This window comes from Nelumbo lutea, chromosome 4 (assembly GCF_056320005.1).
Source record: "Nelumbo lutea isolate HS-2025 chromosome 4, American lotus-T2T, whole genome shotgun sequence".
NCBI classification, from domain to species: Eukaryota; Viridiplantae; Streptophyta; class Magnoliopsida; order Proteales; family Nelumbonaceae; genus Nelumbo; species Nelumbo lutea.
In genome coordinates this window covers 7,639,855-7,662,386 of record NC_142687.1, presented here as the reverse complement: position 1 = coordinate 7,662,386, position 22,532 = coordinate 7,639,855, and the positions used below count along the sequence as shown (strand labels likewise).

General features: G+C 38.0%; 1 protein-coding gene and 1 pseudogene across 5 annotated transcripts; both read left to right on the top strand.

Annotated features, from left to right (window-relative positions):
- The first annotated feature begins 1,515 nt into the window (after positions 1–1,515).
- Positions 1,516–22,182, top strand: DIS1 (Actin-like ATPase superfamily protein). 5 transcript variants are annotated; one of them, XR_016112746.1, is made up of 11 exons: positions 1,539–1,842; positions 1,952–2,411; positions 7,787–7,933; positions 10,125–10,217; positions 10,408–10,527; positions 14,583–14,693; positions 14,763–14,926; positions 17,097–17,219; positions 17,304–17,402; positions 21,232–21,422; positions 21,814–22,182. XR_016112746.1 is itself a non-coding variant. In XM_088983608.1 (9 exons), the coding sequence occupies exons 1-9, from the start codon at positions 1,793–1,795 to the stop codon at positions 21,310–21,312; spliced, it is 1,284 nt and encodes a 427-aa protein (XP_088839734.1). In that variant the 5' UTR covers positions 1,516–1,792; the 3' UTR covers positions 21,313–21,824. The 5 variants fall into 5 exon arrangements, 2 of the variants coding, with proteins under 2 accessions (XP_088839734.1, XP_088839733.1); XR_016112745.1 differs by lacking the exon at positions 14,763–14,926 and having other exon boundaries at positions 1,516–1,842; XM_088983608.1 differs by lacking the exon at positions 14,763–14,926 and having other exon boundaries at positions 1,516–1,842; positions 21,232–21,824.
- LOC148853688 (adenylate kinase 1, chloroplastic pseudogene) lies at positions 18,397–19,163 on the top strand (annotated as a pseudogene).
- Positions 22,183–22,532: the final 350 nt, after the last annotated feature.

The window sequence follows — 22,532 nt, the reverse complement described above, 5'->3', positions numbered from 1 at the left end:
TTATGTCAAGGTATCATGGGAGTGTGATCGTTTGATTTCACATTTTGTCTCTCTCAATGTCCTACCGACCAAGGAGATCCACTTTTCCTCAAACACGAGCCCTTTATCCGACATGTTAAAATAATCAGAAACCTCTTTCTATCTTCTCTCTCTCCATGCTTCACCATATATATGCTTGAGGTGGAAAGATGAACCACAAGTTGCCCTGTAAGTTCTATTTACTATTTTACCCCAAACCTATCCTAAATTCCTAACGCATCGTTTAGACACGTAAACAAACACTGAAACAGCCAGCTGCTGGGTATTTTTTTTTCTTCTCTCTTTCAGACGGCCAACTCATGTGATTGATAATTTTTGCCACATCAGACCTGTTCAGTGATGTCTCACCGATTTCGTTATTGGCTCCCATGTGGCCACGTCTTAATCCTTTTATTGTATCTATATATATGTACGGCAGAAAACTTACACCGCCGTAAACATGCCTAACGTACTTCCTTTGATTTGTCTTTACGTGGCTTGCAAAAGACATAGCAAGAGGAATCCTTGTAAACGGTGGGACTTTTTTTGGGAAATAAATCGTGAGATTTCATGCGTTCTTCCATGTACAAGTTTATAAGATGCTTTGGGCGTCTGAGTTCGACAGCCGAGGCTGCCAACACGGTTCTCCGTGATAGTGTGATACGTTACTTCACCAAACAATGCATCCAATTAATGTAAAAAACCCAATTAATATGTTAATATGAAGTAACGTGTCGATTTTAGACTGCTAAAATCTTCGGTAAACGGTGGATTTCACCATGATGAGGTAGGTATTCGGAATTGCATAAACTCGTTTAATGGTTCAGAATTTTTTGTTTTCCTCTAAGTGGCCTTTCAAGAAAAAAAGCTTCGCCAACCCTGAAAGTGTTAGACAGTAGAACAGGCCACGTGGCAAACCTTCAATATGAAAAGAAAAAAATCGTTGAATATTGCGTTCAATTGCATAATTTTCCTCTCTTTTCACATGGCTCGTTTTCCTGGTAATTCTTTTTTGAATTTTCACACGACATCGTAATATATGGAGGCTCTGAATCCGGATGAGCCACGACCAGCAAATGGAAGGTCAGGATCTGCTAGATGTCTTCGTCGAACTTAAAAATATATAATAATATCACTTTTTAGATCCTCTCATAGAAATTATTTATTATTTTATTATTTTTGTCATAATAATTAAAAATAAAAATAATGAAAATAAAAAATTTAAATGTATTAAAAATTAGGATTCATTTACGTTTTCTTTTCTATTTTAATCATTTTAACAAAAATAATAAGTAATTTTTATGTAACAGAACAAAAACGTTTAAATGAAAAACATTACGTACTGTACTTAGTTAACGTGCTTATTACAACCGAACGCCACGTAACGTGCAGCACCAAATATACGTATAAATACGTATACTAGCTGGAGAATAAGAAAACTACACTCTAGCATGGAATAAGGAATAGAAAAAGACAAAAACAGGCTTATTATAAACTAATGGACCTTAGATTGTTTGATTGCCAAGAAAAGAAGCTGAGCTCATAATGATGATGGCTACGATGATCTCAGTCTGCAACCCCTTTGTTTATCCTTGAAATGGATGGAGGAATCCTCTTCAAGTTACGAGGGTGTGCGTTGAGTCGCCACTTTCGCTTGCGATCGACGTCGACTTCTCCTTCGCGCTCCCCGAGGCGCCTACCACGACCATGATCCTATGCCTTAAACCCTCCTCGGATCTCAGCCGCAGATCCACCAGACTCTCTTGCTTTTCCCATGGATGCCGCCGCTTCTCGTCCCGCTGTAGTCATCGACAACGGTACCGGGTACCGTCCTCTGCCCCCATACGCATCCTCCACCTATTCGACAAATTTCACCTTCGCCGTTTGGTTTTCCCCGTTTCTGATCACTTTTTTTGCCCCCCTCCCCTTGCAGGTATACCAAGATGGGGTTCGCCGGTAACGTCGAGCCATGTTTTATCGCCCCGACTGTTGTTGCCGTTAATGAGTCCTTCTCGAATCCATCGAGGGGTTCTGGGAAGAGCAATTGGCTTGCACAGCACAGTGCGGGTGTCATGGCCGATCTTGATTTCTTTATTGGAGAGGAAGCTCTAGCTCGATCTCGATCAAGTAATACCTATAATCTAAGTTATCCTATTCGTCATGGTCAGGTGGAGAATTGGGATGCCATGGAACGTTTTTGGCAACAGTGTATATTCAATTACTTACGTTGTGACCCAGAGGATCATTACTTCCTTCTGACCGAGAGTCCACTCACTGCTCCCGAGAGCCGAGAGTACACCGGCGAGATTATGTTCGAGACCTTTAATATTCCTGGCCTTTATATCGCGGTACAACCGGTGCTTGCTCTTGCCGCTGGATACACAACTTCTAAGGTTGGTGTTTTTGAACGATTTTGTCTAATGTTATCTCCTTTCTTTTCCTGAATTAAAGAATTCGTAAATAATATTTCCTCCATTTGACCACCTTTAGGGGATTGAATAAAATGGAAAGTGACTTTGAGGGATTCAAGCAAATAATTAGTTAGTTACTTATATTTTGATGGCTTTCTATCCTGGGGTTCGGTTATTAAGAGATCTTTAGTAAACCTTTTGGTCATCAGATGTCTGAAAGTCTCGTTTGGGTTATTTATTTTCTTTTCTCCGATAACTTTTCTAAAAAAAAGGTTATAGAGGACTGCATAACTAAATCACTTCTAAAAACTAAAAAAATTGTGCAATTGTTTAGGACCTAAAAACACATGATGCTTTTCTGCAAACACTTAAAGAGCAATGCATTTATTGATCATTGAGAGAAATACACCTAGTGATAACTGAAATTATCTTTCCTTAGGAGGGAGAGTCACTCTGAATAGGTCCACCCTAGCTAACTTTACTTATTTATTATTTGTTAGTGTTTTAGATCCCCACCAAGGTCTCCAACTTATTGGAAAAATTAATGAGGAATTTTATGTGGGAGCGGGAGAGGAGAAGAGAGATCATAGGGTGAGATGGGAGGTGGTAATTAGATGTAAAAGACTAGGAGGTCTTGGGATTGGAAACATCAAGAAAAGGAATATGGCGTTGTTGGGAAAATGGTTGTGGAGGTTCACAATGGAAAAGGAAAAATTGTGGACAAAGATCGTGGCTAGCATACATGGGCTGGAAGACAACGACTAGGATTTTGGAATTGTGGCAAGGGCTACAGTTGCTTCTCCGTGGAAATCCATCCATGATCTGCTTCCAGCTTTCTCCCCTTGGATCAAGTACGGTGTTAACTCTGGCAATTCAATAAAATTTTGGGAACATCTTTGGGTTGGTGCTTCACCTCTGAAGGACCAGTTTCCTTCCTTGTATGCTCTATCAGATTTGAAAAATGAACCTATCTCTTCTATTCAGACTCCATTTTTGGTTTTGGGTGGAACCTCGGCCTGCGAAGGGCAATTAGGGATACAAACTTGGACAACCTCTTACCTTTATTAGCCATCCTTGAGAATATCTTCCTTGATCCTAATAGGGAAGACACCTGAATTTGGATCCCTTCTACTTCAGGAACATTCTCTTGTGCTTCGTTTTTTGAAACCTTAACTCAGTCATCTGTCCCTCCTGGTGTGTCCTTTCCGACTGAGGAAATTTGGAGCAGCCCATTCCTTCTCGGGTTGGGTTTTTTTGTTGAAAAATTTTCTTGGAAAGAATAAATACAAATGATCTACTTCAGAAAAAGAGACCCAGTTCTTGTTTACTTCCTAATAGATGCTCTCTCTGTAAAGATGATAGGGAATCCAGTTACCACCTTATGGTTTCTTATAAGGTTACCATAACTGTTTGGGAGTGGGTACTCTCTCACTTTGGGTGTACTTGGAACCCTCTTCAGAGTGTCCAAGGTTTGTTCTCCCTTTTGTTTTTTAGATGGCCTAAGAAGCGAGGGAAGATGATGTGGAGGAGTATTAGGGCAGCCGTGTGTTGGTCGCTATGGGAGGAAAGAAACCCTCAAATATTTTCAGAAAAGGAAAGATCCCTGGAAGACCTATTAGACCTAACACTTTTAAGGGCTGCCCACTTGCTAAAAACTACAGAATTGTTCTCAGACTTTCCTATAACTAACCTGTTAAGAAACTGGAAAGAGATAGCAACCTCTACTCTGTGTAAGAGGACTCTTACTCCCTTGTGGTCCCCTCCTCCCTCCGGATTTATAAAAGTGAATTTTGATGGCAGTATCATAAGGAATCTAGGGCCCTCTGGGATTAGGGGAGTTTTTAGGAATGAGGAAGGGATTGTTATTGCCCTGTTCTCAGGCCCTATTGGCGAAGGAGACTCTCTTAGGGCTGAGATCCTTGTAGCTATGGAAGGGGTTCAAAGAGCAAGGGAACTAAATATCAGTCGGCTGATTTTGGAAGGTGATTCAAAGGTGGTGATTAGCTGGTTGAAGAAAGAGGATAGTGGCTGGTGGAGTTACAATAATGAAAATAAAAATTTTTTATGGCTACGTAGGGGCATTGAGATACAATACAGCTGGGTGAAAAGGACTGCTAATTCTTTTGCAGATGGGTTGGCCAAGCAAGGGGTGAATAGGGAGGCTATTTTTAATCTTCTTTCATTGTAATTTGCTGATGGGGAGCTAAGACTTTTATCTCCCCCTTATTGTACCTAAAGCTTCATAAATCTTAATAAAGTTTCTGTTATTGATAAAAAAAAAAAGATAAGTGATAACTCTTTTTTTCTTTTTTGGCAACCTTAATAGTGCTTTGGCATTATTCCTCCCCATATACATGATTTTTTGGGTGTTCTACATATGAATTATTACAATAGAAAGTTTAGGTTATCCAGGGTTTTTCCATTGGATGCGACAAGGATGACCAGGAATGAGAAGTTAAACAGGTTGATTTAAAGTGAATAAATGGTACGACCGTATGAGATATTCCTTTTTTTTGGTGTTTTATGAAGGGAAATCCACCAGAATACAAATTTGAATTTCAAGGTAGTTGCAGTTTCTTCCTCTCGGTGTATTGCTAGACCATATTCTTTTTCTCCTCCTTAAAACTAAGATGCGTGGAATGTCATCTCCTTGGGCATGACTCATGAGGGATTTGGGCTCCACAAACCATGTAGAAGATTTAGAGGATTTGAAGAAGAAAGAGCTTGCAAGTTACAATTCCAGAATCTGAAATGAATTTATACTCCTTTCACTATGGAGATACATGGCTTCCTAATTAGACATGAAGGATATGTAACCTGAGAATGTCCTGCTGGAGGATCAACATGTATGCAATTCTAGCCCTGTTCTTACCCCCCGCAAGAAAAAAAGGAAAACAGAAAAGAAAAGGGGGGAAAATGAGAAAGATACCAGTCTTAATTTCTTTGGAGAAAATGAGCTATATATCTCACGAAGAGGCAAGAACCAACATTGTATATCTCAGTATTAGTCAAAAAGAATGTTTTGTGACCATTGTCTCCAACTTCCTTGTTTCTTATTGAACTTTGAATAGTTATTCTCCATTTATTCATAAAGGTGATTTCTTTGGGCTCAACGTCTTTAATAGAGAAGGTGATTGTACCTTTCAATCTATAACTCTTTATAAACAATGGTGGCGTTTTAACCATCACGTTCTGGGATGGATTCCTAAACTAGACAATTCATCTTTTTTCTGGGAGTGGTAATATCCAACAACATTGCATTCATCTAATAGATTTTCTTTTGTTGGAGATAGCTACATAAAATCCTTTTGGGCCAAGTGGTACTGAATATGGATTGAAAGTGATCTATTATGGCTTCCAGTTGTGCTCCTTGTTATATTTATAATATTGGTTCGATAAGTCATAACAAGGAAGAGACAGAGAAGGATGTTGCCCGTAGAATTAGAGTAGGATGGGAAAAATGGAGGGGTGCATCTAGAGTTTTATGTGATAGCTGAATACCACTTAGATTAAAAGGAAAGTTCTATAAAACAGTTGTAAGGCCAACCATGTTGTATGGGGTAGAGTGTTGGGCAGTCAAGAAACATGTCTAGAAAATGATTGTCACAGAAATGCGTATGCTTGGATGGATGAGTGGACAAACTAGAATGATAGGATCAGAAATGAAGACATTCGTAGGAATTTAGGATTTATTCCAATAGGTGATAAAATGAGAGAAAGCAGACTAAGATGGTTTGGTCATGCACATAGAAAACCATCAACAGAACTCACAAAAAAAAGGAATTGACATGGCAAAGAGTTACTTCTTCTGAATCAGGGGGGGATCCACAATTTGGTAGACGGACAGTCTCTAATTGCCATGTAAAATGGAATAATTTTGTTTTGGTTTTGCATGGTACTTGAAAACCACACCTTTTTTTTTTGAGGAAAGGTAACGGAATTTTATTAAGAAAGTGAAAGTACATGAGGAGATGCACAATACAAAGGGGAAACCCTAGGTAATTACATAGGAATCAATCTAATGCTATATAAAACATCCAAATGGGCACCTATTTTAGCTAAGCCATCTGCAACAGAGTTTAAATCCCTTGGAATCCAAGTCAAATTTGCATTGTTCCAAAGAGTCTCTAGCTTCTGTCAAAAAATGATTCAATCTCTACAGGCCACCCTCTTTGTCTCTTAGGCATTTTATGGTATTTGCGGAATCTCCTGAAATGGTTTCATCTCCACTTGTTTAAACAAATACAAATTTTAAGCAAGGCTGAGATACTTAAATCTGCTATTTTATTAACAGTCTGCAACAGCTGCATTTTTTTATGGTGAAGTTCTGTCACTTCAGTGTTACCAAGCTACTCTGAAGCATGTCTAACCTCTTCTATTATTTAACCCCAAAAAAGATGATGGGTTGTGCTAAAAAAGTTTAAAGGTAAACCAGAATGAAATTATTTTGTTTTGCGTGGAAGCCAAACACACAAACAGGCCAAGCAAGGTCTTTGGGACTTTTAGGCTACTGAGAAGAAGGAAACCATCTTGTCTAGAGGATTTGTAAAATGCTATGGAGGCGACAATAAAAAGCTTGAAAATAGAAGAACCACACTTTATACTTGTAGCCTTGAACAATTGGAGTATGAAGGACAAATGTAGACCTTTTACTTGGAGCACATCTAACTATCAACATATGACCTAACAAGGACATTGACATGCATGCTAAACACACCAATTCAAAGTTTCAAGCACATTGATTTTGATAAATTTGAATTCTCCCACAATTGCTGGAGTCTTGGAATTTTTTAATTTGTTAGAGCAACTAGTGAGTTCAGGAAATGCTGATTCGGTTCTTTCATTGTTTTATATATATATATATATATATATATATTAAAATTTCACATTAAACCCTTATTGATGACTTGCAAGATTCATTTCACACCCCTCCTTTTCTTGTTGCAATAAAAAAAAAAAGAACCAATTTCATTCCCTTCCCATGTGGCAAGTTTCTTTTCCTTAGACTTCTACATGTGCCCTCTTTAACTGAAACGGATTTGAGAAAAATTTAATCGTTGTAATTCACTGGGGGGAAACTGCAATGTAACATATAGTTATTTTTGCCTGGGGGGGGGTTTCAGGCTGGTGTGAAAAAGGAAGTTATACATGTTGCTAGTCCAGACTCCAGAGATCCCTCATTAATTATTTACCATGTCATCACTCCACCTGGTGGAATGTCAGTTGCTGCAGGATTCAGGGTACACTTTTGTGCTACATATGGAAAGACCTTTCTCCTTGCTTCTATTATGCCATTATTTGTCTCCACAATTATTAGTTAGCCCTTGCATTTTAGATTAACCTATACCTTTCCTCAGTGTGAAATGACAGGAGTTGTGGTGGACGTTGGAGATGGAGCTACTCATGTTGTGCCTGTTGCAGATGGTTATGTTATTGGGAGCAGCATCAAATCTATTCCTATTTGTGGGAAGGATGTTACTCTCTTCGTTCAGCAGCTCATGAGGGTACAAGGCTTTGGCTTTCATCCTTGCAGATAGTAGATTTTCTTGGACTGTATATTGATAAAAAAAAATTTCTTGGACTGTATCATTGGCTCCACTCATATGTAGACCTATAATCCTGTACTGCTATTTTGCGTCAAATTATATAATCTGAGATTCTTCTGTTTGATAAGCCACTAATGAAATGGGGCAATATATTTAGGTTAAGATCTCTAGTAATCAATGGTTGACGGCCAAAATACTGTTTAAAAGTTAATATTGGCATTGTCTGTCACAAATAAAAAGTTGTTTAAACAATGATATATACAATGGAGGGAACATAATTTTCAAGGCACCAAGATGAGGCTGGAGGTTAGGTGTCAGGGGAATATGCCTTGTAGTCCAGTTGGTGTTGCCTTTAAAATAAAAACCATGAATCTTAGAGTAGTTCCCTAGGTTTCATAGCAACTGGCAACCATCTTTCAGTAGTAATTATTTATAATCCTCATATAGAAGTATGAACTTCATATTAAAATAAAGAAAACTGACATATTCATGAGATGAAAAAGAATAAGAAAAGAAAATTCAGAAAAAAAAACAGGGGCACCTATGAAAAGAAGAAGAATATATTGTCTGGACAAAATTTTAAGTTATTCCTTGCTTTTCAGTTCAGGTTTTTTTGTACCTTGGTTTGATAATTCATAACAAGAAAGAGATCAAGGAGGATGTTACCCATCAAATTAGAGCAAGATGGGGAAAATGGAGGTGGTGTATCTGGAGTCTTATGTGATAGGCGAATACCACTCAGAGTTGTAAGGCCAACTATGTTGTATGGAGCTGGGTGTTCGGTAGTCAAAAAACAACATGTCCAGAAAGTGCGTGTAGCAAAAATGCATATTGCTGAGATGGAAGTGGAAAAACTAGAAATGATAGGGTCAGAAATGAGTCATTTGAAGGAACCTAGGACTGGGAGTAGCACCAGTAGGTGATTAAATGAGAGAAAATAGACTAAGATGGTTTGGTCACATGAGACCCCTTACAACACCTGTAAGAAGTGATATGTTACAAGTTGAAGGGGCTAGAAGTGCTACACCAGAAGACCAAAAAGGACATGGGTCAAATTAGTAAGAAGTGATTTAGGTGCTCATAATTTAACTATGGATATGACAATTAAACATTGGAAACAACCTCTTTTCCTCTCCGGACCCCGCATTGGTGGGAGCCTCATGCATTGGGCTGCCCTTATATGGCAATTAAACAGAATGGAATGGCAAAACAGGATTCATGTAGCTGACCCCCATATAACTGGAATAAAGCTTAGATGATGATGATCTAAATAATCAAGAACAATAGCTGCCACTAGATGACCCCATATAGTTGGGAGAAGGCTTAGATGATGACAAGTAAAAGTAAATGCCAGTGGCAACATCCAACATCATGCTATCATGCAATCTTAGGTGAAAAAAACTCTGGCTGTCCATGTTTGACAGCCTGTGCTGTCCACAAGCACAGTGTTCTCCCTGTGTGGCACCTTATTCCGTGCAGCCCTGCTTTTAGCGCTGTTACTGTTGCATGGAATTCATATGGATTATGGACTAACGTGTCACACGGGGGGAGCTCTGTGGACAGACTGTTTCTGTTGCACAGGCTGTTAAATGTTGACAGACAACTTTTTTCACCTTAGGCCCATAAACCATATCCTATTATTTTTATATAATTTAATGGAGGTTGTCATCCATTTGTCCCCTCATTATAGGAAATCAGCAGCTTTGCTGGATCAGTTAAAAACATAATACACTCCTATCAAGATTTCTATTAGATATTAAGGATAGGATCTATATTATACTGCAATAGTGGCTGCTTAATTTAGTAATTTGTAGTGTAACTTTTATAAAGAAGCTGATTATTGACTCCTATAATACCAATATGCATTTGTATAATTACAATTTCTGACACTTGAAGATTCTTTCTTTCACTCTCTCTTGGAGAAGAGGGGTTGGAGTTCATAATCTTACCCCCGAAGCTGTTTATGCGATGCTGAACACTTGTTAGGTTTCTTATGGACGAATCTGACTTTGTCAATACTAACCTGAAAAGAAATTCATACATACAGAGTGGTATTAAAAACTATAATTTATGCATTTTGGAAGTGCATGGCCATGAACTCATAAGTAACCATATGTGGTTGCTTACTTTCTGACTTTTCTTCAAATAGGAAAGAGGAGAGCATGTTCCAGCAGAAGACTGCTTTGAAGTAGCTCGAAAGGTGAAAGAAATGTATTGCTACACTTGTTCTGATATTGTCAAGGTAATCTTTTACTGTATTAGAAAAAATTTTGAAGAGAAATAATATATATTTTTTTGTTCTTTTGAGTTCTACTTCTACAATGCAAGTGTAACTGCTTATATTTCTTTCAGCATTCTAAATTTTGTAAGAACAAATGATGATGTATCCAGATGAGTGCATCATGATAATTGAAGATTTTCCATGATTTCAGGAGTATAATAAGCATGATCGAGAACCATCTAAGTACATCAAGCAATGGAAAGGCACTAAACCCAAAACAGGGGCTCCATACTCTTGTGATGTTGGCTATGAACGCTTTCTTGGCCCTGAGGTCTGCTTTGCCTTTTCATCATCTTCTTGTCTATCCCAGATATCTATGTGTATTATGTCATTATTACCAAATACCAATAAAAAAGTATTATGTTATGATTCATCTCATTCACCAACGTGATTAGTATTTCACCAAATAAACAAAACATACTGATTTCAGCGCTAGTTCAGTGCCTTGATTTTTTTAGTTTATTCCTTCAATCTAGAGAACACCGGTGTACATAGTGTTTAAGACAGTGAATGGTGCAGTTCTGGGGGTGACTTGTACAACCCAACTCAACTCAACAAAGCCTTATTCCTTATCCCAGCTGTGCGGGGCCATCTAAACTAGTCTTGTTTCACTATTCAACTTTATCTAAGGCCATATCGATGGTTAAATTGTGAAATGCACTACTTAAATTTCCTTCTCCACAAAGCATATGGAATTATGTGCATAAAGAATATTGAAATCTATATAGGGAACCCAATAATTTGACAGTATAACAATATGGGTTTTGAAGTTGGTGATACCAAGCAATGGTCCCTCAAATAGTGAGATTATGTGAATGAAAGAAGATAGTGCACTTACTGATCTATTGCTTTAAGAGGAAGTTGGATAAAGCAACTCATGGTTGGTAAAAAATAGACCCACCCAATAAGTACAACCAGGTCGGCAGGGTTTACATTTCTTTTACTTGTTTACCTTTCTTTTACGTTTTTACTTAGTGCATCCTTCTTGGAGGAACAAGGCTCCATGTTTTCACATTTGAGGCCTAGCTTACTTAGGCCATTCTTCTATATACTCTCTTCTTGTGGGTTCATAGATCAGCAAATGGTTTTGCTGATGCTTTGGCAAAAAATGGAGTAAATAGAGCTTGGTTATTCCGGGGGGTATCTTGATATTGTATGTAAATAGTCAATGATAATGGGCTAGGTGATATTGGTCAGCCTAAGTTGATACAAACATAAAACATAGGGTGTCGGCCATTTGCTGTCTTTTTTGGACTCTCTTATCCCTGATTTGGGAGGTGAGTTTTCCCTGATGTCAATAAAACCTTTAGCTTTTGGCTGACACAGAAAACCCATAACTTGGCACCCAGCCCATACATGAAGATATATGTACAGGACCACTTGCAACTTACAAGCCATTTGTAGCCAAGTCATAACCAAAGCAGAACTACCCAAACCAAAGAACATAACCAACAACTTCAACCAGGCTAAAGACAATTAAACAAAAGAACAAACAGTCAACCCATACCCTTGAAGCATTGCAAGAAGTAACATTCACATTGGATTAAACCTCCCCTCAGCCTCCCATGACCTCCTTTCACTTCTTACCTTCTCTTCCTGCCTCTTTCCCTTATATTCACATTCATTCCCTCTTCAGAGCCTTCTACTACCAGAAGACTTCGTAATGCATTTTCAATGCTTTTTTGACTCTTCCCCTGGTGGTCCCCATTGAGTTAGCTCACAGAATATGGATTATCAACGTTTTATTCTCAATTAATGTTTGCTCTCTATTTGCCTACCTAGTTGCTCTGTCCCTTTCCCCTATTCTCTGAAGACAAATGTACACACTCTTGCTTCCAAGAAAGAACAACCCTAGAGACTTCAGCACATACACCTCACTGAATAACCTGCTGCACTGGTAAATTATTGTTTGGTTGAAAAACCTCACCCAACCAAATCTTCTTTCTCTCTAATTCATTCTTTTCCCTAATATGGGAGCAAATGAGCAAAATCAGGGATTTTTCCATTTTTATCCATGAAACTTAACCAGTGATTTAAAGGGCATGCCTAGGGGCACATGCGAGGTACATTTTAGGGTATGTGCCTAAGCGCCTTGCCTAGGTCCCAAGTGCAGCACCTTCAGAAGGCGTGTGTCTGGTGTACCTTACACTTCAGCCCAGGTGTGTGCCTTTTGAAAATTTATGCATTTTTTTATGCTTAGCGATTGGGTCGGGGCGAAGCTCTAACAACCTCATGTTTGCTAATGTTGCTCATTCATTTGCCCTAATAAAAGATATTTTTAAAAGACACTTAAAGGTTATAATTTTTTTTATAGGGATTAAGAATTTAAGACCCTGATATGGACTTGTTTGGGCTTGTCTTGAAGGCTTGATACAAAGGTGGCTCATAGAATCAGGAATGCATAATGTTTAACATCACATTAGCCATTTGAAGTAATGTAATTGGGACAAAAATAAAGAGATTAAGAGTTTACATGCTTGAATATGTTTTATATGTTATGCTTGATTTTATTTTTAAATTTTCATTTTAAATATGTTTCAGTATATTAATTTGAGATAATAGGTTTTTTAAAACATGCATTTTAAAATTTAAGTTTATATTTTTAATTAGTATTGTGTTTAATATTTTTAGTATTTTGCATTTTTTTTTGAAAAAAAAGGCTTGTACCTTGCCTGCCTTGCACCTTGGGTGCAAAATGGCCCTTGCACTTTTAAAACACTGGATTTAACACAACAACAAACATCAAGGTCAAAGATGGTCTGTTGCAAAGACCATGGTATGGTGGGTTGTACACATATACCAACCAAAAAAGCAACTTTTCTGTAGCCTCCTCCTTTTATTTTTTTTCCTGTAGAAATACATTTTTGAAATTAAATTTGTATATGAAAGAGTCGGTTCCTTTTGAATTTGTAAAATTTGAAACTCTTGTTTGTTGTTGGTCTTCCAATTCTGAGTTGGCAGATGGCATTGCAGTTTGATTGAAATTAGGATTTTCATTTAAAAGGTCAAAAACACCCTTTATTACAATGAGCGGGTATTAAGATAGGGTTTTTTTTGGGTCATAAAAAGTTCCAAAAATCATTTTTAAAATAAGAAAAGCAAAGAAAAATAATGTGCACAGACAAGAATAACCCCAATGAAAATTTGGTTTTACACTTCTACCTAAATAAGAAAAAACAACCTTTGTAAAATAGAAAATATATTAAGGGCTTTATAGCGAAAGAGTTATTCCTAGTACCAACTCAACAGGGATTTGTCTTGTTCTCAGTTAGTGTTTTAGTAGCTTTTCTTAGTTGGTTATGAAGTAGTGTAAATGAAAGGAACTGGCCTGTCCTCCCTTTTTGGCTATAATGATATGTGAAGTCCTCTCCTTTTAACATCAGGTAATAAATGTGAATTTTGTACTTCCAATGTTGAAATATACTAATTTTTATGACATAGCTGATTCCTTAAAGAAACTGTTAGGTGCTGAGTGCTGACTCGTAAAGAAGCCTAGTTAATTCATTTGTCCTTTTTTTCTCTTTTTCTAACTTTGCAGGCCCATCCTGTGTCAGTTTGGTATTAGTGCTAAGTTCTGCTCAACTCCCCCTTCATTTCACCTCCTTATTAGCTTCCCTGTTGGTCTCCCTCACCCCTCATCTTCTCTCTCCACCATCTGGTAAGTGCTGTAGGATCTATGTTTTGCCCTTTCAAAATGAGAGCTTGATTCCAGCAGAGAGTAAACTGATTGATCTTCCACTGTCTAGACATCACCACCGCAACCTTCCTCTCCAATGACCTTGAACTACATCCATTCCATCTTTCACATTGTCTTCCATGCCCAATTCCTCCCAATCAAGCTCAACCTCCACCTCCTCTTCCTGCTGTCAGAACAAGTAGACACTGATGCCTCTGGCACGAAGTCCCCAACTTCTTATGTGAATGGTGAATCCAAGTTGCATATTAAGGAGTGGGCCACATATACATAACCCAGAATCCACCATTTGTGCATACAATGAACTAGAATCTCCATCATGTTTAGCAAGCTTCTTGGCCTCTTCAACCTCAACAAATCCCTCATCAATCATTTGAAGCCAGTTTACAGCCTGTCTTTGGACTTGATCCCCTCTTGACACCTAAAATGCTGCCCTTAAGGTGTTTGGGTTGCAGCTAAGCCTACCTTTATAAAATTATTTATTTATAAATAAAATAGTGGAATTTGTTAATTTCATTGCACTTATTTCCTAGCTGCAATGGACTGAGTTACCATATACTTCTGTTTTCATTTTTGGTTGGCTTCTCTGGTATGGGCTTATTCTGATAATCATAATTTAATTGTCCATGCAGATTTTCTTTAATCCTGAGATTTACAGCAGTGACTTTACTACCCCCTTGCCTGCTGTAATAGATAAGTGCATTCAGTCAGCACCAATTGACACTAGAAGGGCTCTTTATAAGGTAAAGGAGTTATACTTGGGATGACATTTTATTGTACAAGGAACTGAATTATATTTGTAAGCATGGAAGATTTCCATTGTGGGCTTTGTGAAGCACTTCAGGTCTTGGTGTCAGAAAGTCAGTTTATTCCTGGCAAATAAAGCATTCCTAAAATGAAATGCTTTCAGCATGGCAACTACTTTGGTGAAGGATTCTAAACAACCTAGGAATCTTCCATGTGGCACATTCTCTTGGTATGCAAAAAATGCCTATTTCCCCTTCTCCAGCCCTTGTTCGTGAGACAAAATTTATGCCACATGCTAAATAAGCTTTTCTTTATGGACTGCTTTTTAATTTAAAAAGATCTGAATTTTGTGTGACAGTTATAACTTGGAAACTCTGCTTAAAGGTAGCATGTGGGGCTGATGTTGACTGGGGGAATAAAGACTTTGGCCAGTCCGATGGTATTCTACCCAATGGATAGGTCTGATTTCCCACATGATGTTTCCACATGGATAAAATGGGTCAGATTGTATGGAGGCTTCCCTACTTGATCCGATCAGGAAAATTTTTTCCTATACGTTTGTGGAGGCGGTGTTTTAAAAGCCAGCCCAAAGGCTGAACTGTTTTTGCCTCCGGGTCGCAGGTCACTGGTTCGACTGACCAGGTTGGATGGGTCAGACTGTGCCATGTCAGCCATATGGAAAATTGGAAATTTATATATGTATGTGTGTACATGTATATATGTGTGTATAGGTATGTATAAACATGTATTTTATCAACAAATAATGTATAATTATGTTTTACATGTAATATATGAAATACTTTATATTTAATATATATTTTTTAATTCAGTTACAAATTTTTTATTTGTAAAAAAATAAAAAAATGCAATTTGAGGCCAAAAAAGGTTATTTTTTGAAAAAATAATGGGGCAAGCACCTATGGTGCCTTGGGACACATAGATCTCGAAAAGTTACACAATGAAAAAAAATCACCTCAATCGGGCATCGGAGTGCAAAGTTATGGCCTCCTGAAGTTTGCATACACAGTATGCAACCTGCAACCTGGTCACCGGGTTGAATAGTCCAACAGTCCAACCATCCGGGTTTGATGGTTTTTGACCTAGTCAACGGTTTCTTGACCCTCTCCAGGTTTTACTCAAACCAGACCCAGAATCTTAACCAGGTGACGGTTCAAGCGGTTCAATTGGCTGGGTCAACGGCAGGTTGAAAACACTGTGTGGAGGGCCTATTTTTCATATCCTCACTGACCAATCTTTTACAAGGAACCTTTAGGCTTAGTCATTTTTTATATCCTTGCCCACATAAGCCCTATATCCCACTGTATATTGCACCTTTTGGCAACAAAGAACAGCTCTTGAGTTTCTTGGTTCTTTAATGAACAAAATTGGAAAATCTCATTCCTTTTGCTTTGGTGAAACATGTTTACCCATTTTGGATTGCCAATAATTGTGTGGGAAACCCACATTCTATGTAGGGCCACAACTTGGGCAGGCTCAACTTTTTTTTTTCATAAGCTCTGTCTGTCCTAGAATTTTGGGTTTTTTTCTTGGTTGGTTGGGCATTTGGGTTTGAGCTTTTAGGCCTTGGGTAGTCTGAGCCCAGATTAAGTCAACCTGTGCCTGGCCTGACCTATATATACATCCTGTATGTATGATACAATAGATTGTATATGTAGTTGTGTACGTATATATGATATCGTATGGTATCTTCATGGAGTATATTTGTATATTGCACCTCATTGTGCACCTAATGGATACAAGGTCATAAAATCGAACTATATAAGGTGACAGACTGTCATTGGAAGGCCCAATTGAAATATGCAGAGCAGTACCATCTCCAAAGTAGATACCTTTTTAAATGGGCAGCCTCTATTCTTGATGCTATGACTGAAAATGTAGTTGCAATAAGACAGCTAGTAATTCTTCTCTTGTGCAATGTCTTTTCATAAAATGTAATTGCATCTTTATTTCCTTAAAAGCCCACATTTACTCACACCAAAGCTGACATCTATAAGTGGTGCCTCCATGGATGTTTCCTAGGTCAAGAATGAACGTTGTCTAATGCTAATAATTATCTGATATACTTATTGCTCCTTAATTATTTATGTATTTTTCTGCTGCCTAGGAATCTAGGATGAGGTAGATAGGCCATAAGATGTTTTTCTGGGAACCAATGTAGGTGTCTTATATTATGTGGGTCGTTATCTTTATGCCTTAATTATTATGAAAATAGCTTCCTGTATTTGTCAATGTTCATAGTTTTATTCTTTTTTCTTTATGCATAATGCACGTTAGTCTCCAGTTTCTGTATTCATGTCTCTGTTCACTGTTAAGAAACAATGAAAAAGAAAAGAGCATATATATTAACAGTTTTGTGATTTTGCAATCATTTGTCTCAGAACATAGTGTTATCTGGGGGTTCGACCATGTTCAAGGACTTCCATAGAAGATTGCAACGAGATCTAAAGAAGATTGTTGATGCTCGGGTCATTGCATCTGATGCCCGTTTTGGTGAAGTAAAAGTGCGCATTTTTTTCTTACAAAGCTTTTTGCTTTCTTATTAGCAGAAATGCCTGACAGTTGATACTTTTTTCCCAAACCCCCAGGCACAACCAGTTGAAGTGAATGTTGTCAGCCATCCGATCCAGCGGTTTGCAGTATGGTTTGGAGGCTCCGTACTTGCATCAACACCTGAATTTTATGCTGTATGTTTTCCCCTTCTAACTCTAAGCCCATGTAAATTCATCTTTCAGTTTCCACATTTAATGATTCCATCATGCAGTATGCTTGTTCCGTTTAATTCTTTTTTTAGGTAACTCAAGTATATTTAACCACTAAAGCAACCAGTAGAAGAAAAGGACAGAAAAGAAGAAACGGGCATTAGGACTCCATAATCAAGTAAACTGCTGTACCAGCAACAGCCAAAGGCACATCATACTCAAAATTGGACTCAAGACAGTCCAATGTGTCAAGAAACCAAACACATACTTTCCTAAAAGGCTAAAGCCAGTTTGGCATGGATATGGGCATGAGAACCAGAATCTGATGCATCCTGACCCAATTATATGGGGTCTGGGTCTGCATTATGTTCCCTGAATCCTAATTATAAGAAATTTTAAAATACATCGTCATGGATGAATTGGCTCAGCCCTTGGCCCTTATTTGTTTGCATCAGTCATGGATAATTGACTAAACACATCCAAGAGGAGGTCCCATGGTGTACCTTGTTTGCTGATGACATAGTAGTAATTGATGAAACAATAGAGAGGTTAGATGAAAAAATGGATTTTTTGGGTATACAAATGCAAAATTGGATTTATAGACAAATGTCTTAGAAATAAGAAATTTTAAAATCAGTAGCACTAAAACAAAATATGTGCAATATATATTTAATAACAGTAGAAGTGGGAATTGCAGTACATTTACAATTGGATACTTTCTTTACCTTGGTTAGATTATTCATAACAAGGGCGAGATCACTGTTTTAAAAGTGCAAGGGGGGGGGGGTGTTCGCGCCTGAGGCACAAGGTGAGGCATACACCTTTTTGAAGCAAGGTGCAATTTTTTTAAAAATAAAAAAAAATCAAAAAGTTTGAAATAAATAAAAAATAAAACTAGTATATTAATTAAAAATGCAAACTTACATTTTAAACTAAACATTTTAAAAAGCCTATTAGCTCAAATTAAAATACATAAACATATAAAACCAATCTCCGTGTTCCTTCTTCTCTCCCTCACAAGCCCCTCTCTTGCCGTCGAGATCCTCAAGACAGAAATGTTAAGTGGGTCTTCCTCGGCTGCCCCGGCGTCGGAAAGTGTACCTACGCCAGTCACATCTCCAACCTTCTTGGTGTCCCGGGGATCTCGTTCGAGAGGAGCTATCTTCCTCCAGTCCTCTCTCCCAACAGCTTGCAGAGATTGTAAACCAAGGCAAGTTGGTGTCTGGCGAAATTATAATAAGATTATTGTCTCAAAGGCTTGAAGCTGGAGAAGCAAAGGGTGAATCAGGATTTATTCTTGATGGTTTTCCAAGAACAATAAGACAAACAGAGATATTGGAAGAAGTGACTGATATTGACTTGGTGATTAACCTAAAGCTTCGTGAAGATGTATTGCTTGAGAAATGCCTAGGAAGAAGGATTTGCAGCCATTATGGAGGAAACTTCAATGTTGCCTCCACCAACATCAAGGGTGAGAATGGGAGCCCTGGGATGTACATGGCTCCACTTCTTCCACATTGAAGGTGTGCATCGAAGCTCATCACTCGATCTGCTGATACAGAAGAAGTTGTAAAAGAGCGACTCCATGTATACAATGAAGTGAGCCAGCCTGTGGGGGAGTTCTACTGCAGCTGAGGAAAGTTGTTGGAGTTTGATCTACCAGGAGGGATTCCAGAATCCTGGCCAAAGCTGCTGCAAGCTCTGAATCTTGATGACCATGATGATAAACAGTCTGCAGCAGCGTGAGTTATTATAGCAAGATAATGTATTTTCAAGGTTAGTAGGTCATTCTTTGCATGTATGAGATTTACATGCACAGTGGTCTTGACAAATGAATATTTTTACTGAAATAAAACTTTGAAATCTAGTTAGCCCAAACAAGTCCATGTTAGGGTCTTAAATTCTTAAGCTGTATGTAAAAAGAATGGTTTTATAATTTTAATTATAGTTTCTTGTCTTTTAAAAATACGTCTTGTTATTATAGCAAGATAATGTATTTTCAAGGTTAGTAGGTCATTCTTTGCATGTATGAGATTTACATGCACAGTGGTCTTGACAAATGAATATTTTTACTGAAATAGAACTTTGAAATCTAGTTAGCCCAAACAAGTCCATGTTAGGGTCTTAAATTCTTAAGCTGTATGTAAAAAGAATGGTTTTATAATTTTAATTATAGTTTCTTGTCTTTTAAAAATACGTCTTGTATTAACAAGGATGAACGAAAAACATTAGGCACATGCTTGGGCTAAGGTGCAAGGCGTACTAGGTGCACTCCTTTTCAAAGGGGCTACACATGGACCCAGGTGAGGTAAAGGCCTTGAAATGTGCATTGCCTGTGCACCTAGGTGCACCTTTTAATTCATTGGGAGAGATTGAGGAGGTTGTTACCCATAGGATTAGAACATGATAGGCAAAATGGAAGGGTGCATTTAGAGTCCTATGTAATAGGAGAATGTCACTTGGTTTGATAGGAAAATATCATAAAACTGCAGTTATCAAAAAAATATCATAAAATGGTTATTATGCCACTAATACTGTATGTAGTTGAGTATAGGGTAGTTAAGATGGATGAGTGGGAAAACTAGGACAGGATGAGAAATAAACTTATTGGAACGAACCTAGAAATAGTCCAATAGGTGATCCTCACGGTCCTCACACCCTTTGCATCTGTACATTGGGAACATCTCCATATTTGTATGTTTTTATTCATGGGAAGATATTCCTAATGGACGGCTGCAAGGGCCTGTGAGGATGGTTTTGTGAGGACCAAATCCAATTTCTAATAAAGGGAGAAGCAAAGACCATCTGCAGCACCAGTGAGAAGTGATCTGCTACAAGTCAAAAAAGGTTTAGAAAAGATAGGGGTGGAGAAACGGACATGGTTGAATAGAGTGGAGTGGTGGAGCAAGATTCATGTAGCCAACCCCATATGGTTTGGACAAGGCTTAGTTGAATTGAGTTCGATCACCCATCTTTTGTGGTTGTCTTCTCTCTTTGATACAGAGAATATTTAGGGTTTATACATACATGTTAAGAGTTGGTAGTGGTTTCTGCACCAAATAAGACTGCTACCATTCAAACTTTGTCTCCACCAAAAACAGGGTTCGTCAAACTCAACTTTGATGGTAGTAGCATGGGAAACTTAGGACTATCAGGAATTTGAGGTGTACTTAGGGATGGAGAGGGGAAAATAATTGCCTTATATGAGGACGGGCAGGGGAGGGAGACTTTTATAGTGGTGGTTTTGGCAATGTTGGATGGAGTGCAAAGGGCAAGGACCTTGAACACAAGGAAGTCAATCATGGAAGGGGACTCGGAATTGGTTGTAAATTGGCTATAAGGTTGAGGAAATGAAGGTGTGGATTTACAATAATGAGAAGAAAAAATTCAAGTGGTTAATAAGAAACATGGAAGTATCCTTCTGTCGGTGTAAGCACAGTGCTAATTCCTTTGCAGATACATTAGCCAAACAAGGGGTGGGACGAGAAGCTCTTTTCTGGGCACAATTGTAAAAGAGGGTTTTTGTTTTGGGGAGAGTATCTCTCATTGACTTTACCTTCTATTTTTACTCATTGTACTATACCATCTACTTAATTTAATGAAAGCTTGCAGTTATTGATAAAAAAATCCAAGTGCATAAATCAGGAAGTGAAGATTATTGCCACCATGGTTTTTGCTGGTCGCTCTTATTTGTTTCTGATGGTCTATTTTTGTTTTTGTTTCTCATCATCCTTGTCATTTATGTCGAGTGCTTTTATGAAACTGTTTGAATCTTGGCAGCAAAGCTAACGAGTGTTGTGTGCACCATGCACAGGCGTGCCATACAAAAGCGGAATATGAGGAGTATGGAGCGAGCATATGTCGCACGAATCCTGTTTTCAAGGGAATGTATTAAAAAAGGGATACACTCTATCTTTGCCATTCACTTCTTTTGGAGCCATCCCCAAGGGCAGGTGTTTGATGAAGTGGACTTGTTATTCACCTCTGCCGCCAATGTGGGCCCTGGTACGAATCTGGTGTCATGTTTCCATGTGTTGTTTGTTCAATTGCATTAGGAGAAATGACACAACAGTAGCTGCTGTATGATAATAGAAGCTAGTCTCGTCTGTACGCCAATGAGTTCGGCAGCATTATTATAGCGGTTGTATTCTTTTCTTAGGACACTAGGTAGGACCTTGTTTTTGCAGCCCATGGAAGGCTACCGCTTGTGCGCCCAGCAGCACCAGCAGTAACTTCGGTGGAGGCATTTGTATTAATGAGTCACAAACTAGGCTGAATGGTCTTTTTTTAGTATTCAGCTTAGTCAGAACCTTTTTTTTTATTTTATTTTTTGAGTGAGAGCATTTTGGAAAAAAAAACTTTTTTCTTGAAAGTAATAAAAACAAAACATTTACAGGTTTCTCTGCAGACTTCGAAGCCCCTCGATATCAAGTCGATACAACACCCTTCTGAGTTTTAACTCCATGGTTGGCATCTGTTAATTACAAGTAGAAGATGAAGGGGAGGAAGAAGAATTGCTACAAGTATATTTCTTGACAAAAACAAAGCTTTTAAAACAGACTTGTCGAATATTTCCCATTAGGACATATTTAGAGGTAGAAAATTGAAATCTAAATTTGGTCAGAAAGCTGTGGGTTTCCAAAGATGATATTGGAGAGTTGCTTCCATTTAGCCATGCATCATTTTATACGAGGATGACTTTCTTAGGTTCTGTTTGTCTGCAGTGCATATCATCTGAATCAGATATAAATTTCACATTCGTTCAGGTTTGTATTCTTTGTAACTGTGACCATGAACTGCATGCTCTACCTGATGCAAAACCTGCTTTTTTGTCAAATCTTCACTCACCCAAAAATTCGCACCATCTTCCTCCTAATCCTATGATCCTATCTTTATTCTACTGTCTATTTTGTTGCTCTTAAACAAATAAAACAAAGTCAAACCAGAAGCAGAAATTTGCATTGCCAACAAAATGGAGTCTTAGTGATTTATTTTTTTCTCAAATAAAAAGGTGATTTACTTTTATCGGCGTTTTCACAATCCTTAGAATATAAAGTGCTTATATAGTTATATACAATACAAGGTCCAAGGTATCAAGGTTTTTAAAACTGGATC

Excerpts from the sequence above, each read along its gene's own strand:
- DIS1 (XM_088983607.1), top strand. The coding sequence starts at position 1,793 with ATGGATGCCGCCGCTTCTCGTCCCGCTGTAGTCATCGACAACGGTACC. Across the intron at positions 7,934-10,124 it reads TCGTTCAGCAGCTCATGAGG|GAAAGAGGAGAGCATGTTCC; the intron begins GTACAAGGCTTT and ends TTCTTCAAATAG. Across the intron at positions 10,528-14,582 it reads AACGCTTTCTTGGCCCTGAG|ATTTTCTTTAATCCTGAGAT; the intron begins GTCTGCTTTGCC and ends TTGTCCATGCAG.